Source organism: Spea bombifrons, chromosome 1 (genome assembly GCF_027358695.1).
Source record: "Spea bombifrons isolate aSpeBom1 chromosome 1, aSpeBom1.2.pri, whole genome shotgun sequence".
NCBI classification, from domain to species: domain Eukaryota; kingdom Metazoa; phylum Chordata; class Amphibia; order Anura; family Pelobatidae; genus Spea; species Spea bombifrons.
In genome coordinates this window covers 35,631,782-35,657,181 of record NC_071087.1, presented here as the reverse complement: position 1 = coordinate 35,657,181, position 25,400 = coordinate 35,631,782, and the positions used below count along the sequence as shown (strand labels likewise).

The 25,400-nt window shown below is 38.2% G+C and overlaps 1 protein-coding gene across 1 annotated transcript in view; it reads right to left on the bottom strand.

Annotated features, from left to right (window-relative positions):
- The window catches only part of LRBA (LPS responsive beige-like anchor protein), a 237,704-nt gene that overhangs the window by 166,829 nt on the left and 45,475 nt on the right, over window positions 1-25,400 (bottom strand). The window contains exons 30-35 of the mRNA XM_053460618.1: window positions 25,055-25,185; window positions 22,051-22,129; window positions 21,648-21,781; window positions 19,592-19,653; window positions 4,320-4,384; window positions 1,244-1,352 (exon numbers count right to left, since the gene is read on the bottom strand). Coding sequence (XP_053316593.1) covers window positions 1,244-1,352; window positions 4,320-4,384; window positions 19,592-19,653; window positions 21,648-21,781; window positions 22,051-22,129; window positions 25,055-25,185 — 580 coding nt within the window. The remainder of the gene's footprint in view (window positions 1-1,243; window positions 1,353-4,319; window positions 4,385-19,591; window positions 19,654-21,647; window positions 21,782-22,050; window positions 22,130-25,054; window positions 25,186-25,400) is intronic.

Here is a 25,400-nt window from a genome sequence, read left to right as displayed (position 1 = left end):
TGGGAAACAATATATAATTATGGGCAAAACTGATAAACAGCACACAAACATGAAAAATGAAGATTATTCCACATTTAGCAAAATTACAATAAATTAAGCTAAGTAAGCTTAAATAATGAAAAGTGTGGTTTCACGTGCATGAACAATTTTCCTACAAAGAGCTTCCTACTAACCCAGCTTGGGTCACCCCAAAACGGCACGGTGCTACCGTGTTCTTGATGTGTTTTTATGTATTGTCTAATCAAAGGGTTATGTATGTTACAAGTTATAAATTGTTGTCTAGATCTTTATTTGCTGGGTAAGTGCATAAGTAATCAAAAAGATAAAAATGGCGGCTTCTTGGGTATTGGCCAGAGCTGTGCATTGCATCATACTACACCCCACTTCAATCATGGTCAGACAGGCTGCTTTTCTCAGGGTGAAATAGTTTCATTCACTTGTTACTTGTCAAAGACCTAATACCTAATACCGACATACATACATAATTTTTTAAGAAGGGTATGTTTTACATCTTGATCCCGAGATTTATTTACACTTTCCAAAGAGCGATGAACAGCCAGGTCCCTAAAGGACCCAAAATGGTTCTTACTAATATCTTAAATAAAGAACTGAGCCACAGTAATAAAACACAGCAGCATGGGCAGAATGCATCGGTAACATGTGAGTGCACTCTCCTAGTGCTTCCATGCTTCCAGGTGAGGAACTGATTTTGGAAGGCAGATACCAGGTGAGCCAACAAGCAGCATTTCTCCATGAAATGGCCCTTGCATGGGAGGGAATTTAGAACACTTTCTGTATTCATGGGCTGCTTCCATCTTGTGGCTCAGTTCTTTATTAAGATGTTGGTAGAACCATTTCCCATTTGTTAGAACTCATGCTCTATGCAGGATTTCGCTACTATAGTTAAACGCAAAGTTTGCAAGGTCTGTAAAATTTGCCCTTTTCTCCTCAGCTCTGATTTTTCGACTTGAAGTACAAAGAAGATACAAAGTTTCCAAAGCATTCCAGGAATTATAGGTCATGCAGGACATCGAGTAGGGCACTGTTTAATTCCTAGCCCACTCATTCTCATACTGAGCCGGGCTAGTGACCTCTGTATTCCTTCTCTCGCATATAGGCGTCAGGAACAAATGGGTTTATACTGGGGGAGTCCACGCCACACCGATAGCTGCAGCAAACAGTAAGTAAAGGGGGTTTCAATCTGTACCACTAGACCGTGGAAGGCACATGCTTTAGCCATTACCTCAAATTCTGCATGTCTGTGTATTTCCTCTGCCCGCTGCCTGCTTAAGATAAATTCTGCTTCATTGGCCACTCTCACCAGATGGTCTTTCATGGTTTGGCTCAGCAACCTAAACAAAGTAAAAAAAAAAAAAAAGAAAACAAAACCACATGAGACATCATAACCGTATCAGTAAATACCTACAAGCATCTAATGCATTATTAAAAAAAACATGTACCATCAATGAATTGTATGTAGAGTTTCAAGACAAAAAGCTTTATCTTAAATGCACTGTATCAATTACACAAAACATTGCGCTTTCTAGTATGCTAAGCAAATATGTAGCATGTGTCATTTTTTTCTCTGAAAATGTAATCTCATAAAAACACAGAAACTTTTCAGAAGTTGTTTCTATGGCAACAACAAATCGATGCCTCATTTTGTTTCAATTGACAAGTTTTCCTGAAAAAAAGATTTTCTGCTAAAAAATTTGGTCACCCCACAGTACTCGGAATGATACGTCTAATTTATTTCCAAAAAGTGTTATAATCAGCAGTGCAGGTGGAAAGGCACCTTTAAATGAGTACCTTAAGTCAAGCAGCATCGCATACCTCCACCAGAATCTGCTCTACTATAAACATGCAGTCTGTCTCGCTCAGCATGCCTGATTTAATTAAGATTGTCCTGTGATCGAGTACTAGTGGGGCTGTTTAAACCCAACTCTCTAATAGCATTTATAGGATAAAAATCAATGATTAGTTACACTGTTATCTTAAGTATGCTTTAGGATGGAAAGAGACTTTAGCACAAAAATAGCCTAATCCAGGCAACTTTTGGTAGACATCTGTGTTAGAAATGACAAGAGGCACATATTTAATACTTTTTACCAAATATGTTATTGATTTTTCAAACATTGCACACAAAATATCTAATATATATATATATATATATATATATCTAATATATATATATATATATATATATATATATATATATATATATATATCTAATATATATATATATATATATATATATATATATATATATATATATATATAGTAACATGTAGCTCCTCTCCTAACTAATAGACACCTAGTGCAGTAGGTGATATAAGATCTTTTCAATTCAGAGACCTGATCATACTTAGTACTACAATCTTTAAATTATCTTCAAACTAAAACTTAAATAAAAGCATTAAACTGTAATGCTACACATATATACACACAAATAAAAGAAACAGTAACATCTCCAAACCACACTTTTCAATTTAGAGGATAGACGGGGTATGTCTAATGCATGACCGAAGAGGTACATGGTTCAACAGTTTGCAAACAAAACAAAAAGAAATGTAACACAATGTGATTATCACAGGGAAACACTAAGTGCTGCTAACAAGCTTGCTAATCAAATTTGGATGCAGTCTGTTATCTATGTACTAATAAAACATTAATCAGGGGTCCACTCCAAAGAAGCCACTTTAGAAATGAGGTCAAAGAAGGTCAGACCCAGGTAATAAGAAACAACAACAGAACAGCTCTATGCAGTGTAACTGAACACCATTTTTATGGTTCTGTGACCTCTGGGATCAAAGTTGATGGAAAACGTGCTCCCCATGCAGGCTCCTGAAACCAGTCTGAAATAAACTATTGCACATTTCTTTCTATGGTCTACAGACACACCAGCGATAGGGGGTAATTAAAAGACGCACATTGGCACGCATTACAGTACCGAATGTCAAATGTATGGCCCTCAAAATGACTTCAGGTAAAAGGTTATATATATATAAATATATAAATATATATATCATACATAACATTAAGCTTTGGAATAGTAGGATAGTAAACCATTTGGAATAAAATTTACATAAAAGTAATTTGGCACCAATATACCATATGATAAGTGGAAGGTATGATATGATAATTATACATTAACGTACGTAAAATACAATGTACACAGTATTAAATACATATAAACACACACACACACACACGTAAAGCTTATTTAACCTAAATGCCCTGATACGTCTATAGGATGACAATGATTTCACCAGGTATGTCCTGGTAATATGTTAGGATGATTTGATCCAGTAGGATAAATTATAGCAGAATAATATGATTGATAACTTTGTAGCAATATGCATGTGGTGATATTGCATTGGATATTAAATAGGGAAGGAAGAAGTGTGACATTGTGGCAATACAGAATTAACCTGCTTTCCTTAACATCACACAAGGATTATGTGGCAATCCTGCTCTTCCTGGGCCTGGTGACTTCCCATCAGGGAGGCATGGAAATGATTAAGAGCAACAACGGTATTGATGGTAATGTTTCACCAACCAGACCTGATTGCACTGGGAGGACAGGGATCATATTCCCCTAGTAGTCAGGCTATACAGTCCATATGGCTTTCCAAATTAAGGCCATATGACCCAATGCCATAGGATCTGAAAGCAAGGGGATGATATTGCACTTCTCTTCACTTAAGTGAGTTAAGGAGGCTCTAGTATGGTATAGCACTAATGAAGACAGTAATATTGAGGTCTCATCACATCAGTTTGTAGTCTCTAAAACTTCCATGTAGATTCCCTGTGACCATTCTAGATCATGCAGCTGCTCAAACTGCATCCTATGATAAAACATCAGGTCTCTACCCTTACTCACAATAACTTAAACATATCATTAACAAATAGAAATTAAAATGACAATCTTTAGCATATTGACATGAATAGATAGCTCACCTTTTTCACAAATGTATTGGTTTTAAAATTGCTACGAGAACTTATGTATGAATTTTACGGCAAAATGGATACAAGTTCACGCTTGCGGTCTATGTTTGAGCTGATATGGTATGCCTATTTTTCCTGAAATAACCCTATTTTGGAGATGGCAAAGAACAGAGCCCAGTTATGGGAAGGAGGGCCAGTGACAGACACAGGGTTGACAAGGTAAAACTAAACGTCTCTCCCTCTGGCCAAAGACAAAATGACTGAATCAGAGGTACAACAATCAGCTGTCATGCCCCAGGTTCAATGGCTATCTGGAAAAGTCCCAAGATTAAAAGCATACATATTGTTAAAGGCAAAAAAGCTCACGTTACCTTCCTTCATTAACCAGCTCAATGAAAGCAAGTCCTGCATTTTTCTGTATAGAGTTCTGCCATTCCTGCAAAAGAAACAAAGTTTAAAACACTGGGAATCTTAAAAACATCCATATATATAACAATAAGTACCTTCATAATTCTTTTCAGGGGGAATAAAACTCTGCTAATCAAGGCTAGTTAATCTCAACTCTTATATACATATAACACTGATATACAAGGATCCACACCCATAAGGAAAAAACGCATAAGATGTCGCATTTATCAATGGTCAGCATTTACTAATTAACGTTTTTGCCAAGCAGCTCCTGCGCTGGTATCTCCATGCATTTTGATCTTGGATTTACCAAGACGATGATTCAATCTATAGAGACCCAAAAATGATCAGGCATGTACATACAACACTTTGACCTTTCACCGACAGAGTGTCCTGTTCACTCATAATGGAACTATGAATAGATGGAGAGGAGCCAAACATTATCAGAACCAATATATGCAGTCTCTCCAGACTAACAGCGACCCATATTAAACCCAGCAACAGCTAGGTTTTGGGCAGATGGAATGGTCATTTTTTATTTGACAAGTTGTATTTCTTGGGAAAGATTACACGTAAAGAGTTTTTCATCTGCTATTTTACACAAAACCCAAATTGGTATCCAAACTTGAAAACGTGGCAGGAAAGAATAAAAAAAGCTTCTCAATTGACAGGCATTTCCACAAGAAGACTTTAGTCTAAACAATCCATAAAATCCATATACAAACTGAACTAAGGAGAACGTGAAAAGTAATGGATGTCATTTTCCACATTTATCTCGCTATTTCATCACACATCAAATGCCCTCTGCATCAATCACACAACAATGTGATATAGAAAATGCGTTAGAGCTTTCCTTACACTTTTCCCAGAGGCACTGCTGAAAAATACTATAAAAGCCTCAGCGCAACCAGTAATGTAACAAGGCAACTGTAGAACACGTGTCATCACTTAAAAATATTGAGCCATGGGGCTAAGGAGATTCGGTATTCTTAAGAGAAACTAAGCCGTTCATTGGCAAGATTAAGCTTCACCTCATATAAGAGGGATACACAAATACACATCCAAAATGAGATTGTACATAAATTGGTACAATTGCCATTTTCCCTACTGTGGCAACCAACAGAAAGTACATAGAAAAGAACGCAGCAGGCTGTAGTGTTGGTTTGTAAAATAAAGAGCCCTGATGTACAAGTAATAATACTACATGTATATTTGTGCAACACAGCACAGATACATCCATCACGATATATAAAAAAATACATATATAAAGTCGCAACCAACACATAAAATAAAACGTTGACATATGCCATTTTATCCCGGAAATGGATTTGAGGCTGATCATACATTGCTCTCAGGGTAATCATAAATAGCGCTCATTAAAGGACGGTTTGAAGGCACTTGGAAGAACATTATAACACTTGCTTGTGATGGACAACCATGTCCCAGTCTAGGTCTTCATATCTGCAGCACCAAGCAGCATCTTTTTTTAAATGACCCCCTTCTAATCAACAAAATCCCCAAGGATTACTTTACTTTCATACTAGTTTAACATGTCCTGGCTCTAGAGATTCTCATTTTCTACACCTCATTACGAAGGTGGGACAAAATACTGCAAATGCTAGCTTCCTTCTTATTATGCATAATATTACTAATTATTAAGCTTTAAAACGTTGAACATCATAGGTAGCAGCCGATGCTCTTCTGAGTCCTTTTGGCAATCAGGGCACATATTTTCATATAAGGCCCCTCTCATAGCCACTCAACTAACTACTAGTCCCAATAACAACAATAGTACAAATCATAATTACAACATACAATTCTCACAGGTAATTATTGCAGTAAATGCACTAGGTGCAAGAAAGGAGACGCGAAAATCGGCCTTGAAGAAGGGAAAAAAATGAAGTAAAACAAGGGGTGTTATGGTAATCTGTAAGTACTTAAAACACAACTATCACAAATGTTTCAACAGTGTTTGCCTTAAATGTCACCACTCTCTCAGCACCACTCCAAACAAGCTTTGGTGAACAAAGCAACCAAATGCAAACAGTCATACTTAGGAGACATTATCTCAGCTGTTCTGTCAAAAATAAGATTCCCTCCTCCCTTTCCATACTTAACATCTTAACACCTCAAAGAGTGAACTGTAATACGCTCTAAAGAGACCGATCGAACCGTGTTCACCAGAGACTTCAATGGGAGCAGCCCTTAGAACCATGCCATGATCTCTGGGTATGGAATGCCTATTTTCAGATACAACTACGCCTAAATGGACCGGGATGGGGAAAATTAAACCAACGGTGTAGTTTGTCCTCTCCGGATCGCCTTTAAATCTAAATAGTATATAATCCCACAGCAAACATAGCATAATTTCATTGAATCAGATACAGCAAGAAATAAATAAAACTGTAGAAATTCTGAAGAGCCTGATCCTGAAAATACCAATCGAAAAACAAATTACAATTACTCAAGACGTGTTTCATTTCCCTTGCTGGAATTCATTACGGTAAACCAGCCATAAAAACAACACAATAAAATCTTAAGGTAAAAACAAAAAGGGGAGAAGAATACAACTTTCTGATATTTCAGGAAGAAAATCTTGAAACCGAGTTTAAAAAGGGATATAAACGTTTTATTGAGACGGTAGGTGTTCCAAATGTATTCATCAGTAGAATGGAGAATTTGTAGAAATATAAGCAAACTATTTGTTTCATATCTTCAGTGCCAACCTGAAAAAGGCACATAAGAAACCCAGCATCCCTTAAATTTACATTTTATGTGCAATGTCAGTGGCATTTGGTTTATACAAGTTACTAAACAATATATATATGGCGGATGGAATATGTTTAGAATATTCGTTGGTGTCCCAAGAGCTTGAAGATGGAAACTAATTTGAGTGGAAAGGACTGTGGAACATGGTGGGTATAGAGTTTAAGACAAAATAAAAAGACACAGCATCCTAAAACCAGGAAGTTTTAAACATCTTCCACCAGCAGTAGATCTATAAATATAGGTTCATTTGCCCAATCCGAAACAAAAGCTTGTACATCCCCCACCATCACAAGTAATCAGTTCTTCGGGTATGGCGGTGTAAAAGCTCTCTATTCAACACCATCAGTGTTGCAAATTGTGAGCTATAATAAAATGTTCCTTTCAGTAGAAAGCAGAGACTGTTGTCGCATATATACACATAACTGGTTGTTTTTTTTTAAAGAAAAGCAGAATTCTGTCCACTAAAACAACAATAAAAAGGATCAGACATACAGTGTAGACATTGTTAATGCTGTACATAACTATTATAGCTGGAAATGGCTGATCTTCATTGGAATATCCTCATAGGTGTAAAGCAACCATCGTTCCTGTGTTCCAATGGCAAATTGTGTTGGCTAATCCAAGTTTAAGGTTGAAAAGCTAACTGATCGTTAGAAATCTCTTTTGCAATTATGTTAGCACTGCTGGAAATATTATTGTTTTCCATGAAAACAACTAAGTGACCCCAAACTTTTGAACGGTTGTATATATTCTTCTCAGAAGGGTCTCCAGACAACCTATTATGGATACAGGTCACCGATTATACATTTTCTCCATCCTTTTATGTTAAAGCAGTATCTCTCTTTCTTAAAAGGACTTAACACAAACACTTTGTTTTACTTGTCCCCTTGATTTCTTTCTACAAGTGTGGCTATGAGGTTCAGAAGTCTATCTACATATTTTGTACTCGGTATCACTTCAAGTACTTAACGGTGATATTGAAGCAGTCTTTCTGAAATTTTAATATATTCAATTTCTGCTTAAGCTCAAGTATTTTTTTTAATTTATTTATTTTTAAATGTAATTCTGGGGAGATTTTGATGGTTTGATTGATACTCTAAAAACAATGCATTGATATTCAATTTTCAACATGGTCAAGGATCAAAACAGAGCATAACTTTTTTTTTTTCTAAACAGTACTTTAAAGGCCTTTTATTATGTCCTTTCAAGCAAGACTGGCAATTCATAGTAACCAAGCACGTTAACACACTAAAATGTAACCAAATGTCTGACATCCAAAGTCATTTAAAAGACGTAATCTAAAGGGAATATTCTTCTCCCAGACACAGTACTTTCATCTAACCAATTCAGGTGCCTATCCTAATCAATACTAGAGTTTGGTTTCAAGGGGGGGGGTGATAAAACTTGCTTTAAAGCCAACAGCTACAAGCACTGAACAGATGATGGTCATTAGGCTTCTGTTAAAATCATGTATACCCAGGCCTTATAAAATGTATCCTATTAGTACATGGTCAGTCTGTTTGACAACTGCAGGCTTGGAGACAAATGACAGCTGCTGCCCTCAGAGGTCTGATGTCAGATCTTCAGGGAATAGTGGAGGCCCAACTGGAGAACTGGTTCAGGCTGTTCATTAGACACTGCTGCAGGGAGATCGGGCATGGCCGCCAGCCGTAGCCACATCAAAGAGCCAATTATGTTTATTACACAAGAAAAATGTACAAAATCAAAGGATGCTAGTTTCATTACAAAACATTTTGATGAAGTGAAGATACATCCCTGATAATTTCCCCAGCATATCAAAGAATAAGCAAATTGATAAATGTATAATTAAAAAACATTTTCAAACCATGGCTTAATATGAAGAAAATATGGCTGCAAATCTCAGTGAACCCTCCAATAAAAACAAAAAAAGATAAACCTAATGTTTAATATGGTCAATGGGAAGTTGGCAATTAAATCAATGAATTATTTTGCAGTGACCCAGTATATGGATAGATAAAAGTAGGCACTATGCAGTAAACTGAAAGCCAGTATCTGTACGTGGCCAGTATCTGTATGTGTATCTGTATGTGTATGTAAACTGAAAGCCAGTATCTGTATGTAGAGTTTAGGCATCTCTATAGGCAAACATTGGCAGCAGAGTGGTTCATACTGAAGAGCTCAGTGCTGAGCAACAGTAACATCTCAGCCACGAAGCTGTAGACCTCTCACAAAGCAGGACTGCAGAATACTGAAGCTTGTAAAACAAATCGCCTGCCCTCTGTGTCATCACTTGCTACAGGAGTTCCAAACTGCCTCTCAAAACATCACCACAAGCACTGTGTGTCAGGAGCTTGTGAGCATGAAATGGGTTTCCACGGTTGAGTAGCTGCACACAAGCAAAGACCACCATGCACAATGTCAGGTGTTGGCTGGAGTGGTGTAAAGACACACCACCACTGCACTCTGAAGGAGTGAACAATATGTTCTCTGGAGTGATGAATCAGGCCTCAGAATCTGGAAGTCTAATAGATGAATCTGGGTTTGGAGAACGCCATCTACTGGAATGCATAATGCCTACTATAAGGTTTAGTGGAGGAAGATCCGGTCAGGAGAGTTTGGACCCTTTAGTTACAGTGAAGAGTAATGCTATTGCTACTGCATACAAAAGACATATTGGACAATTGTACGTTTCCAACTTTGTGGCAACCGATTGGCAAAGTCCCTTTCCTGTTCCAGCGTGACTGTGCCCCGGTGCACAAATCAAGGTCTACAAATACATGGTTTGACAAGTTTGGTGAGGAGGAACTCAAGTTTCCTGACTTTAATGCTATTGAACACCTCTGGGAAGGATTGAAGCGCTGACTGAAAGCCAGGCCTTATCTTCGAACATCAGCACCTTACCTCCAAAATGTTCTTTTGGCTGACTGGGCACAAAGTCCCACAGACACACTCCAAAATCGAAGAAGATTTTTCACAGGAGAAGAGGCTATTATAGCCACAAAAGAGGAGAAACGTCTTCATAGAAATCTGAATTGTAATATTATACAATTTTGCTATATAATGTTATGTTTAACACAAACAGCAGTGTTTCAGAACAGCATGTACATCTCCTGTCTTGTATAGGAGTTATGATATTTCCCAGCATGCATGTGATGTCCCCTTTGACATTACCTGCAGATTTCCCATGTTTTTAAAATCAGTTTTTATAATTTTGTCATAGGCGGTGTAAATATAAGTCAAATATTCAGCAATTGCGTTGAAATTCTATATTACCAAAGCCATCAATGTTGTTTTCTGTGGTGACAGGCCCAAACTTCACCCCAGAACGAAATTGTCCATTTAAATCTATAACAAGTGTCATAACGGATCTATTTTAATTTGCTATTAAAATAATGTAACTTGTAAAAAACCTCTCATGCTCTATTGATTTTTTTTTTTTTATTCTGATATACTGACATACATTACCTGCTCAGTTCAATGGATTTCTAATTCACCAAAGGTGGAAATGTATGCCCTGTTGCGGTCAGACAGTAGATATGTGCAAATTCAAGATGTCAACAACAATCTGTCATTAGTCGAGGAGAAATAACCCAAGAATTTCCCCCCACCGACAGCTGGACATTGCATATGTACAGGATTACATTTATAGCAAGATGTAGGGGATTTTAGGAATGCTCCAACAAAGGTATATTACTGTACAGTACAAGGTGCTTTATGAAATTCATTAGTTTTTCTTTAATCAATTCCTGCATCAACATGCACATTAGCATCTGACAGCCTAATTCAAAAAAGCAATTACAGCTCCATACCTCATAAAAAAAATAAGGCGACAGAAAGCAACTATGTTAAATCAGTTAAACAGAATAAAAATGCAAAGAAAACAGATTAAGGATGATTTATTTGAATTTCTTGCGCTGAAGTTAATTACAGCCAACGTAATAAAATAGTTCCTTTATTATTTTGCAAAAAAAAAATGGCTTAGAATGAAGGGGGGGAAAGGGCCAAATAGTGTTCTCTCTGCTGGCCTGGAATGATCGGCCCTGTGGTATTGTGGCATAAAATTAGATGAATAAGATGGTGTGAAAACACAATCGCTAGGTGAAATATAGGAAATTACTTCCACAGAGGTTACCTAGAAAAGTAGACTACACACATATGCACGCATTGTCATGTGTTGGCGGAAACACGGACACAAGGCTTTTCCCGCATCAGTTTCCCCCCGGGTGGAGAGCAGTACGTTCCGTGTCCAGAAACGGGATTTTTTGGTACCCAGCTCTAGAACACCCTCCTGCCAACAATTTATGTAACTAGGAGATCAGTGAAAACACCGCTCCTCAAAGTCAAAAGTAAAGAAAAAAAAAAAGAAATCTAAACTAATTTGTACTCATTTCATTTAATCCATTCAGTTACGAGGTGCAGGAGTAATCAGATTGCTCCCTCGGCCGCTTGCTACAAGCACCATTATAGACTGAGCCTAGAATAACACGCGCAGAGTATTACAGAGACAGCGTTCTTTATTCAGCAGATGCTCAGCGTGGAACAAACACGTCGTAGCAATAGGGAGCCACGTTAAAGCACACATTACGGCGAGCAGTCTCCACATTTCGTGCTCGGCGTCCTGACAGGAAGAGTCCCGTTTCACAGCGTAGCCCCATCAGCAGGGAGCTACCAGAATTAAAGTGCCAGTTGATATTACTTTGTTTTGCATCAGCCACCCTTGAGTATAACGTTCAAAGATTTTGCAAAGAGGTCAGCGTGGTCTCATCCTGTCGACGAGACTGCCAAGCTGCAGGGTGCGCGGCTTTTCTATGAATTTCACCTTAAATAGTGATGTTTTTTGAACCCTGGTGTGCTGGAGGCGCCACAGGAAGCCATGGACTTCAGAAAATGACTGTTTTTATACCTACCTTATGATTTTCTTAGCTTTTAACATTTGCAGCAGACAGCTCATATTAGGGACTAGTAAATCTGTCTCTTTATATAGCACTGACAGCTTAAGGTACCTCCAATCTGTTTCTGATAATGGATGGGAAATAAAAGGATGTGTAAAGCGGTCTGAGCTGGACAAAAAAATAGTAACCGTAGACACCGTGTCAAACGATCCCCTCTAAAGTTTTTCAGAAGCTGTAAACATTGATGGGAAACATACTGTATCAGGGAAATAATCTGAATTGCTCAATCCTGCATAAAAAATTATCTTTTCTATAAATTGGTGATGGAGCCCATAGTCTCTGGAAACTGTGGCAAATTTACAAGAGCGGCCCCTGTGATATTTTTGTGAGACATAAACTTCTATGAGTAATGATGGTCATGTAGCTATGGCCTCCTGGCAGGATAAGCCGAGTACTGAACCCATTGGTACCCGGCCTATGAGGCAGGCAACTGCAGTGGTCAGGAAGAAACAATAAAATGAAAACATTGGTTCCAAAGAAACAGAGCTAACCGAGCAGCAAAATATAGTTAACTGGAGGAAAACGACAACATTTTACCACATTTATGAGCCAGTAATCGCTTACAATGGCTGACTACTAAATGATGTGGATTACGATAGCCCAAACCTGGTGCACCTCTGCATAGAGAATGGCACAATTTAACGTGGGGAGATTTGTTATCACGTAACTTATTTACACATTGTCACACAATTATCATATTACACAGAGCCAACAGAAGCACAATCTTGCCTGTGGAATCTGGGCTATGCTCATCCCACCTGCAAACCCAATGTTTTGAGAAAAACCTTCTGCCAACTTATAACTTATAGCTTTCTAAAAGCTCAAAACACACATTGGGGGAAGATGGGTCGCTATTTCTTTAGAGCTACCCGTTACCTAAGCCTTACCCCATTGCTTTCAGTAACCAAAAAGGCTTGTAAATGCCAATTTACAGCTCAATTAAAAAAAAAACAAAAAAAAAAAACATTTCTGATAAAAAGGGTTTTCTTTTTCTGAAACAAATTCTAACGCAATAAAAGGGAAACTAAAGGGTCTTTGGGCCTACATTTAAAGATTATAGTTTACGTTAGACAATGCAAAATTGACCATAAAGGCTGTGTTGGAGGGTCTTGTGATCACATAAAGAGCAGCAGTCTTCTTTACCATTAGAATAAAGGTCATGTCACATTACAAACCGCTTTTCTGGATGTATGCCGCCCAATTTAATTAAAATACTGTATACTCTACAGCCATTTATGTTTCCATTTCACAGATGTGTACACTGATCTCTCTGGTTCACTAAATGTCAGCCCATTCCAATAGCTATTGTTCTCTGTTAAAATAAAGATTTAGGATTCTTTTAAGTGACATGCCTTCAAACAAATCCCATCGATAGCGGCTCGGGTATTAAGAATTGTAATGGAACGGTAATTGTTGAAAATGCAACAAATAACTCATGTTGTGTTAGTTTATGAATGTTAGCCCACCAATGGGGGGGGTTCCTTGCATTCTCCAACTCCTGCAAGTCTCACTGAGCTTCAAACTGCTAAAATTAATGGATACTATGACATAGGAGAGGCTATGGAAATGTGTCTCCATGGAGGATAGTGCTGCTGTTTAGGGAGATGTTTTATCTTGCAGCAACCCTGATAATAAAAAACCTGTCTCGTATCCTGTTTGGAGAATTCTACCTGCAAAAATTATTTTACCGACGAGGATAAGAGAAGCACCACAATGTACAATTAAAGTGTTTATCTATTTTATCAAACATGCCTTAACAAAGAACTTAATAAAATTAAAAAAGAAATACTCCATATCATGATACTAGCGACCCATTAAAACCTGGATTGACCATATAAGTGAGAGAGGTATACACTCCGGCAGAGTCAGCAAAGTATTTGCTCATGAAACTCCGTTATTAAACCTCGTAATCTTTCACAGGCAGAAGAAAGCTGTGAATGGACCTCGTAACCATGTAATTAGGTGCACCACTGAAATTCATACAATATGCAAATATCTGTTGCAAAATGTGATATTCAAGAAAAAAAAAAGGGTCCATAAAAATCCAAATTTCATTCCTTTTAATATTTTTTTTTTATTTTGCTAGAACGGTGCAGCAGAACACAAAATCTACTAAAACATGTAGAAACCTCACCTAGAATAATGAAACAGATTATAGACCCCATTTTCAATGAAAAAAGAGGGTAATAGAAAAGATACTAAAAAAGGGGGAGCCTTAATTACCTTCTCATCATTGCTTCAATCTGAGTTCTTATCGTGCATACCGTGAACCTGCTCATTGGAGTCTTTAAAACGAATAAATCTTAAGTGTGAAAATGTCTTGCAGAACCCACCACGTCTTCGGGGACATTTAGAGGTGTTGATACAAGAAAGGAGACCAAGAAAGGTTTTCCATTTCATACATTTTTCCCCCAGTTTAATTAATGGCTTTTAAACTCATGGACCTGACTAGATGGTGTTTAGTTTTCTAATGCACCCTATGTAATTCTGACGAATGGGGAAAGAATGGATGAGCCGGCAGAAGGTCCAGACAATAACATGTGATTTACAGGACATGAATGCAGCTCCTGTAAGATTTATCTGACAGCGCTCTCCGATAGTGGACTGCCGAGGATCCGATGGGATGATTTCTAGCCTGGAAAGTCTGCTACCTAGTAGCCACACGCATTATTTATTTATTAGATGTTTTGGGTTGAAACCATTTTTTAAATGATGCACTTCACAATGCATAGCCATAAATTTAGCTGCAAGCCTTGCAAGGGAGGTAGTGTTATTGGAATGTATGTCAACCTGAATTAGGACGAGCAAAGCAACACTTTTATCAAGTGGCCTTGAATGCTACGTCTATTGTTTCAAAAACTATATTCATGTCAAATAAACAAAAAGGGCTCTGCAGTAATATTAGATGAAATATTTCTAGGAAACTCAAATGTAACTCGGCTGCCAGGAAAGTGCACAGAAACAGCAATGCCTGGGAATATAACACAGGCTGCGACTTGGGCTACAAATATATTAATATAAATATCACAGCAGACTTTGTGTAGACTTTATGCATTAGTCCTAAGTCTACACTGGCGATTAAATAGATCTCTGGTCAGACCCTACCTACATTACTGCATTAAGTCCTTGAAGACCCCATCTCCAAAAGGATACCGATAAATTGGAGAGTTCAGAGGAGGGCTACTAAAATGGCAAATGGTTTGCAGGATACATATCAGGAAAAACTAAGGGATCTTAATATGTAGAGCTCGAGTAAAGTAGAGAGGAGCAATGTGATAAACCCCTTTATGTATTTAAATGACTAAACAAATTACAGGTGTAAAGTTTACTTCAAAGGAGAACAATAGGTCAAAGTCTAAGATCATAGGTTTACATTTATTTTACAGAGAGGGCTGTAGATAAACGGAACAGCCTCCCAGTAGAAGTGGTAGAGGCTATTACAGAGAACATAGGGAAAACACGAGACAATGCTACTTACTTAAAGGGGGAGCGGGCATTAAAACAAACATTGTGAGTAATCACTGGAACATAACATTGACTGCATTCACCATTTGGTAGCAGGAATAAATTTTAATAAACAAGCCATTTTGAATATTTCAGAAACAAGAAAATTGGATATGAAACCATTTTGGACAGTAGTAACTTTTGGACAAAGTAACTTTTATTAGTTAAAAAATGTGAACGTTAAATTCAGTATATCCACGATGAGCTCTTCCATACTAATCCTGATCCAGTAAATGAACCCATACGTGATCAAGAACACAGACCACTGCGTACAGACAAAAATTCTGGACACAAAGATCAAAAAAAAAAACATCAAATTAATTGGCTGCTACAGTGAGTGCAAACTTTATTTTAGGCAAACGCCGTTAGGGCAAACATCCCAGTACACAGAAGGACTGAGCAGCCTTGCTTCTCTCTCAAGCAGACTGCCATCTCCACAGATGTAGAATCCCCAATAAAACCATTAATAAAACCACAGCTGAAGCACTGAAGTGAACCCACTCCATTACTTCCGAAATACATGACAAATGGGCAAAGTTTCAGAGCGCATTTAAAGATGTTAAATTTGTAGCACTGGCACATTATCTATGTGATTAAAAATCCAGTTTCTGACCCGATCTTTCGATCTTTGCAACCCAAACCTTTCAATCATGTTTTAAAAAATTAATTAGAATTTTTGCACTGGGACATCACTTCCTACCTTATCTTTGTATCCCCCTCCCAAAAACAGGGAAAAAAGTCAATCCATCATACTCAAGCAGTCTCCTCCCAGTATCCGCAAAATGTCGAGTGAAGATTCAATTTCATATATCTCAAGGTTTCATGCAGCCCAAGACACTTCACTTCTTAAGAAAATGAATCGCTTTGGTGATTGGCCCAGCGACCTCTTTGAATAAGGAAAATTATACAGAGGGCTACTGAATTAATGTGTCCTTGAAAAGCCCTTACAGCAAAAAAAGCAATAGCACAAACTATGTTATACGTGCTCAAAGTTATGGGAATGGCAGACCCATCAGTATACTTTATTTTCTCTTAGAAAACTAAGCTCTTCATTGGGATTCCAACACCTATGGCACGATTCCTACCTTTCCTCCCGCACTCTCGTAACTCGTAACGGAAATTGCATCTGGTATGGCATCCCACTACTTAAAGCTCAGCATCCAAAGACTACGTTTCTGGTAACTCCCCATGCTCTTTAATTTCAAATAACCGATAACTGCCTTTGTGTGAATAGCGAAGGTACTAGCGTCTAATGTAACAGTCACTAACACTGCACCCTTCCACTATATCTCTTCCTCATACAAGACACTGATACAATACAAATTCATTCCTTTATGATCTCATATGGGTTACTGTAGTTTTCTAATAACCCATACCCTAAAGAAACAAACTCCTGGCCCTTACCTACAAAGCACTGCACCACCCTATATCTCCAAATGCTCTTTAGCCATCCCCTGTGCTCACAACTTGGGCGTCTCTTGCACAGTTATAACTTCCTCCCAGTCTCATCTCCAGGATATTACCTGTGCTGCACCTATTCTTGCATTACCTATTATTTATATAGCAGACTCCATATAGTAGAGGACAGTCACAATATTTAACAGACAATTAAAGTAACATTAACACATTAAAACATACTGGTACAGAAAAGACAAAGGAGACCCAATCTATACAAAAAGCATACAACCTATCCTCCTCATCCCTTCAACTTTCAATGTGAAAGAAACCCTCTCTTCTCCCACCTACAAAATCTCTACATGACCCGCACTACAATCAAAGCATCTTCCAGGCAGTCCTTCACCTTTTTAAACCCCCCCCCTCAAGCTCCTAGAAATCTGTAGGGCCCTCTTTTGTTCTGGTATGTCTTAACAGAAATGTCAATTTTGGATATTCACAATTTATTTGCTTTCATTCGTCTACTGTAACAGCTTTACTGAATCTGCCGTCTCTCCAGAAAGATATAGAATTATAAATTGTAATGTAAAAGTAACAAAGCCTAACAACTGGAGAAACATAGGTAATGCCCTCAGTCTCAAACCCTCCATCATCTCCAGCAGAAAGAGGTTCTAACACTTCCTATTTCAGTTCATACAGTCGGAACTCTCAATGAAAGTGGAACAGCTACTTCGGTCACCCCAAACCTGGAGTCGCGGTTATCGGGTTAGTAAATAAGAAGGGGGGGTCTGCGGTGACAGTCCCAGTTCCCTATATAAAGATGTAGTTAAGCAGACCCAAGGGACAGCTGCCGTGGAAAAAGTCAAGTCTTTGGCAATTGCCAGTTTTATCCAGTATTAAAGACTATCCTTGAAAGAAGCGAACGACCAGTCTGAAGTGTGAGGTTAGTTAAAACTGAATATTTTTTGCTTTTCTTTAACAGGACTTAAGGACTTATGCCCTTAATATTAACAGACAGAAAGACAGTAAAAAAAAAAAATTCCTACTGTTTGCCCAATCTCAAGTAAAATCGAGAAAATAAAGCAGCTCACCAGCTATTTTATTGTAAAGTTGGTCATTAATAGATTTAACAATTAGTCTTATATTCCAAAAATCTGGGTACTATAAGGTTACGTAAACATTTTTTACTTCCAAACACAACGGTCACGCATCCTAGGTTTTCTAGTGAATAGTAAGTTCTTGACAGTCACTTAGCAGTTGCATCATAAAGATGTCATTTATTTCTTTTAGCAAGATCTGCGTTTTGCCCCCGTGCTTGCCATAATAAGCTCACTACAGGCATATAACTACTCCTCACTACTTCATTGTAAAATCCATTAGGTGTAATCTCCTGCAGTAATTGTTCTTATTGCACTTTATTGACAATGTGGACCATTGATTCTTAACACCTTCTATGATTCCTTCATTTGTATTCATGAAATGTCCATCAGCTCAGTCTAAATAAATTTGGTGGTATAAGAACAAGCATGAAATGAATCGATGCAAAGAAACATTAATTTTGCATTATCCGTATTCATCAGGCAGGACAACCACGAGCTCTGCAAATGAAGGTCAAAGGTTTGTTGATGGATCAGAACCCTTGACCTATACACCCGATACACTTCTCATTAAAATAGCCATTTTGAATCATTCAGTGGGGGAATTTACTATCATGGCGATATGGATGACCGGCTTGTATATCAAAAAAAGATACAAAGGCTCGATAAAAACCATTTCCCCCTTAATTATAGAGCAGAAATCTAGAAACACAGGAGCAGGATACCATTGAATGAATCCCCGTATAAAGGTCATATCTGATGTACATAGTTAATTGAGTGCACCGCAGGATACTTTAAAGAAAATGCAGCTCAGCAAACATTTGATTCCGCACCATAATTGCCAGTATTAAGTTTGTAGAGGACACAGTATTTCGGTTTCGCATTGATAAGGGGAAATAAGGGTGTCTGGGTCAGATATTGGTTAAATATAAATAGCTGTTCTGTCTCCTGTGGAAAAAACACTTACATAGAAATTAATTGCCACCGACGAGGATTCAAACATTACACGCGCAGTGCACAAAAGCAGAACATCCCCTTCATCCAACAATGAACAGGGTAGAAGTAAAGCCAGCTTGATTTAAAGGATATTAAAGTTTAACAGCGTTCAGAGGACACTGGAAACTAGATATTCATTTGAGTTGTACAAGAAGGCACTTTAGGAAGAGTAAGATCTCACAATGCCTGACTTAGAGGCCTAAAACCACGTAATGGGTTTATATCCTATGGCAAAACGTATGTAACCCGACCTAAATGGACACATGGCATTTGGGATTAACCCAGGAAAAAACACAAGTATATCTAAACAGCTGGTTTAACAAGCTAAATGCACAAGGATGTTAACAGGGAGACCATATTTAACACGGTACTCCAGCTAGAGCGGGTGTTTGACGTGATAATACTTCATTGCAAACAATCCAGACCTGTTAGTGGGAATCTGGCTGGGTTTTGGATAATGTGGGCTTGATTGCAAACCCTCTAATGATTTTCAGCCCGCCACCAAAACATGTACCGAAAAGGAACAAAACAATTGTTTACCTGAGAGCACAGAAGCATGACCAATTCTACCACGGAGCTGCTTGATTTCATGCAAACCAGGCCTAGAAACAATTAAAGAGAGGCACAAAAACATGTGGGTTACCAGTGTCTTCAATAATGCAAATAAATTATTACATGGCTTTAACATACAATGCAGTGCTAGATGGGCACATAAAAATCAGGTCAGAACGATGGAGCTTTAACAAAAAAACATTAAAATGGAATAATACAAATCAATCACAATTGCTCGCTAGCTTTTATTCTGACTGATGCTACTGAAACATTTGATCTTAAGAGAAATGTTGAGCATATGCTCCACTTATTCACAATATCTGTATGTGTTCTCAAGGAGGACGATCATTATATATGCAGAGAAGGGAAATGGTTCCTTGACCTTTGCTTTCTCCAAGCCTTCCCTTCCCTACAGCCCGCGAGCTATCAATCAAGTTTCCATTTTGTTTGGTGGCAGCAGACATCCCGAACACTCTTATTAGTACTTTGACCCTTGACCCCCCCTAGTAAACCTTAGCACGGGCTTAAGTAGTTACCTATGTGATATTTCTGATTGTTTATACACCAAGCCCTCCAGTCAGAGGTGCCTTCCGCACCCTGAAACGCTATATACCACAGTTGGAAAGGGTCTGCGCGACACGCAAAAAGCCTCCAGTCCATTAAACGATGGCCTCTTTATAGTAGAATCACGAGTGCATGCGTTTCTAGGCCAGGTAGCCCTTCACACATGCTGATTTTTCCAGGGAAGAGGCCTAATTCATTGCCAGGAGTGCGAGGCCTGTGCCGGTCCCAGCACGGTGAATCTCCTGCCAGTTGACAGACTTCATTGAGGGCTGCAAAGATTTACTGACAGACCTCACGCCAGTTGAAGTTCCCTGACTATTAACGTCTACCACTTATGCTGAAAGGTCATTCCACTTATCCACTGTAACAATTACATCTTAGTCACTAAACTTCAGACAAAAGGCCTCTTTGTCACAGCTTTCCCTCCTTCAACCTCAACATGTTTTTAAACCATCATAACAGTGCATTAAGGCCAACATTGTTGAGTTCTCAGGCTTACGGCATTAGAAGGCATTTGGGATGACGCTATTGTTGGCTGAGAAGTCTCGGTGCAAAATTCATGCTACACGCAGCCACGTCTAACAGGCCTCCCATTAACTATTTACAATAACACAAAATAGTGGGTTTGTGGTTTTAGCTGATCCTACAAAACATAGATTTCATGGATATTGCAAATTTTAAGCACATTTTATCTGCGGGGATATCAATGCATTAGACTAAAAGGTATTTTATAATCCCACTGTATATTTGTTTGACCTATTCAATCTACCATTACTATATTAAAAACAACAAACCCAGACCACCAACGTTTCACCAAAAAAAACATGTTTTTATAAAAGAAAACCAAATTCATAAATTTTTTTTTTTTGTCCTACCAGTGTGAGCAAAATGGCATTAGCTGTATGCTGAGCACTTGCACCCCAGCCTAACAGGTTATCAGTCTATGTCATTTTGTGACAGATTGATGAATTTACTTCCAACCCTTATCCTTTTTTGCTTTCAGGAGCCCAGCTAACCCCCTCCTTCCCAACACTTCAAAAACTAAACTGACAACTGAAAACACAAAACACCGGCTTTACAACATAGGAACCACTGCCTAAAGAAAGCAAAGACATTGAGGTCTCCAGATTGTCAGGTCTCCACTAATTAAATGCTAATGACGGCGGGCCTTTGTAATAGTGAACCTGCAGAAAGCAAAAAGAACTTATCCCTACTTTTGTCACAATTACCAAAAAAACCCTTACAGAATGCAGAATTCGAATGATCCTACTATTCTTGTCAGGAACTTTGCATGAACGTGCCATAAGAGTAGATTATGGTCAGGGTCCTCAACCTATGTTGTATGTGTATGCATTGCTATGGAATGTTAATAATAGCTAGTGTTTATTAACTACTACGAATAATAATATGAGTGTTTGAATGTACGGTTAAGTGTTCAATGCGAAAGAGGCCTGTCACTAAAACAGCTTTGTTGACTTACTTGTTCCTTCAATGAGTAACTCTTGACCATGGCTTCCCAAAAGAGTGCGAGAAAGGAACGGGGCAAAATCCACAAATATTTCTCTCAGCAGCGGGGCAGCCTTCTCCAGCGCATGCTCCAACCGCTCTGTAATACTAATACAACAAGACAGATTTGCATTAAATCCTCAAAGGTCAGACAGCAAACCCAGAGATGTAAAGAAACTTTAAATGACGTATTTTGTCTTGTATGTAATAAATTAACGTTGAATCAACTCGCAGGTCTCAATAGCTTTTATAAGAAACCATTTAGCAGCAACATCTGCAACCACTGAAGCGAGTCTTGGAAAGCAGACTTTGGTTAACCAATTTACTGCCACGGGTAGCCCAAGTTAGGGGCTCGTGGGGACATGTACAAGTCTTACCTCATGTGCGAAGCAGAGTCTTGAGGTACAGAGGCCACCGTCTGGACAGAGGGAAGCTTCGAGTTTGAGGATGCACTGCCTGCAAAAAAAAAAACAAACATGCAAAACAATATTTAGATGGGACATGAACTGGGGAAAAAAAAAACAGATTTCTTCATTTCTGAAAAATTCTGCAAGAAAACCAAAACGAAGCTCCTCTAGTTTTAAAATACGTCCTGCCGCAAAGTTGTACATTTTGAAAATGTCAGAACATAGGGTGACAGTCAGATTTTTATTTTAAGGAAGACTGGAGAGATTGACATGTGTTTTCAGCACCAAAGGGTATAAAAGAAAAAGGAGATTTGCGATGTTGTGCATGTTGTTAGAAACGTGATTCTGGCAATCTCCACGGCAAGTCTTGATTACATCTACATTTGCACATGTGGATAATAAACACAGTAGCCAGTTCAAACATGTGGAATCAAACCGACTTATCTCCTCCTTATCCTTTCGCTGATAAACTGGCTCCTTCAAACTGACAGCTTTACAGACACTCACAAGAACATAAAAGAAAATGCAAATAGATCATCTGTCTAGCACCCTTGCGCACGAGGCTTATTGTACTTTCACAGTCCCAGAGGCTCTCGACAAATACGATCTTTGGAAATTAAGTATCATTTAAAACCTCTCTCAACGTCTTAATAAGCAAAATGAACAGAAACTACAATGGCCATAAATGTTATCCAAATCAACGAAACTCAAAGTGCTAAATCATTTTTTCTCTGGCGGCTCACAACTCAACCATGGCAAACACAAAATGTGTACAACCTCTACAGAAGTTGGGTTCAATATGTTGTACCCAAAGACAACAAAAAGGCATAGTTATAAAGATGTACCGTGTGAGCCATAGGAAGAGAGAAGGAAAATTTGGTACGGATGATACCTTTATTGAAGTATAATGGATTGCAAGCTTCCAGAACTATCTAGGTCTCTTCATCAGGCATAGTATTAAAAGGCATTAAGTGCTGGAATCAGTCCCACTGATACAATAGAAATCAATGATCTGACCTGCATTTATCCCTTTCTATTTAAACCATTAAACTGAAATAAGAATAGCACTCTGGAAATAGTTTTCATGCTATAATTATCAAATAGCACTGGCTGCATTTAGTAACAGCTGGCCATCGTTCCGTTAATAAGTCCAAATAATAGTCCTGAATAATGACTTATCAAAGCCTAACAAATGTAAACACAAACTTTGCCAGTGTACATAAAACTAGACATGGCCATTTCTTCCAGTATGACGACTTCTGATACAAACGGAAAAAAAAGGGGCAAGGGTCAAAATTTAGCAGACAAACATTACTTTAAAGCAACATGACCTATATACAGACAAACTCACACCTACCAAGAATCTTTCAGGAGGGACAGTCCCTGATTTTTCAGTCCCTCCCTTATAGATATGTTTTGCTGGGTATGAGTATCACTGTGTTTCACAGCCACTGCAGAAGAAAATATTTTCTTCTACATAACTATGTATTTAGGTTCCAAGAGGACATAGTCACAGAATTTCTTAAATTATTGCTCCTAGCCACATTCTATAAGTGGCCCTTCTATGAAGCCCTTAATGCACGTTCTGGTCTCTGGATTTTATGGTCTTAAATTTGCCACAATTTCACTTGTAACCTGTATGTTATACAACAGCCTTTCATACCGTTATGTTCTAGTACTCATATGTGTGTGTAATATATATATATCCTTATTGTATACCTATAGATTGTAAACTTGTGAGCAGGGCCCATACACAATGACTAAGAAGTGCTGCATAAATTGCTGATACTATACAAGTTAAAGATTATAGTGTAAATATATTAAAAAAAATAGGCCCAAAACATACTTAACAACTGTCCATTACCAGAAAAACCCTAAAAAGACAGTTGCCAAAAATAAAAGTAACAAAATGCCTATAACTTCAAAAGTACTTTCTTGGCCAATACAGAGTACACAATTTAGATGCAAAAAAAAAATAAAAAAAAAAAATATTCTACAGCCACTGCTATAGAAAAAGAAAAAAAAGGCTGATATAATCTTAGATATTTCTAAGAACTAAGAAAAGTTATATGTGAGTCAATAATATTTTTGGCGTCACTTTATGCCATCTTTAAGCCGTGAGATCATGTGTTGTTATATTTATGATACAATTATTCCAATTAGTTGCCCAACTCTGTCTGGCGTTGTAGGTCTCTTGCAGGCTGTGCTGCAGGCCATCAGGCCAGATTAAAAAGACACATTTATTGCCAACATTGCTAGACGCTCTGGAAGTTGTACAGGTACACCTTACATCATCTGGGTAGACAGTCTGGGGTCTATTCACCCAGAGAAAAGAATACGGTGAATGAAATTCAGACATTCCGAGGGAGCACAAATCCCAAAGAGTGTCCTGTATTTATAATTAAAGCATAATTCACATTGCAGTAATTGTACTAGAATGTGCGATTTCTAGCTATATACCTACCATGCAAACACAGACTCAATGAATGTAGTGTCAAGCATTTTGGGATACACATCATGTATTCTAGCATTTGGTCATGCTACACGTTTTACAATTAAATACTAAATGTATAAAAGTGACCAGTTTGCATTTAAGTACTTAAGTACTAGTATTAGAAAACATCACCTTAAGCGTCCATGTTTAAAGCAGGCCTGGTAGAAAACCAATTAAAAGTGAAGTCATTGAGGATACGAGTCATAAGAATTTGCTGGGATATAGCATGCAGGGAACAGCTGTTAACATAACTGAATAGGTCTCAGACTATGACTAGATTTTGTTACTGAGGAGTGTGTCAAGAAACCCGAGAAGAGCAGAACAGAAGACTTCCATTCACTGCATTCTACAAGAAAACAAACGTGTGTATGTAGAAACTTTTGTGTACGGGATCCCGCTTGCGAAAGCCCAAAGGATCCCAACCGATATGTTGGACCTAGCCTTCCCAACAGTACATGAAGGACGGCGATGTTCACTAACCAGAAGATTCTCTGTCGGCCTCTGCTGCCTGAGAAGCATCCACTGATGACACCACGCTGACCGCTTGTGGGACGGCAGCAACATTAGCTGGAGATGGGGAGAAAGATTTCTTTGGAGCAATGACAACACTCCTGTGGAAAAGAGAGATATTGAAACATGGTTCATTAGGTGGGCGATTACTTCCAGATCATCAACATTTTCAAGGAGAAAAGATCATAAGTGAACAAAAACTGGATATTTCTTCACTTCAAGCATCTAATAAGGTCTGATGGCCATTCTCTATCAAAAGATTACATATCCAATATTGTTAATGTAGAACCAATAAATGCTAAGGTAATGTACAATT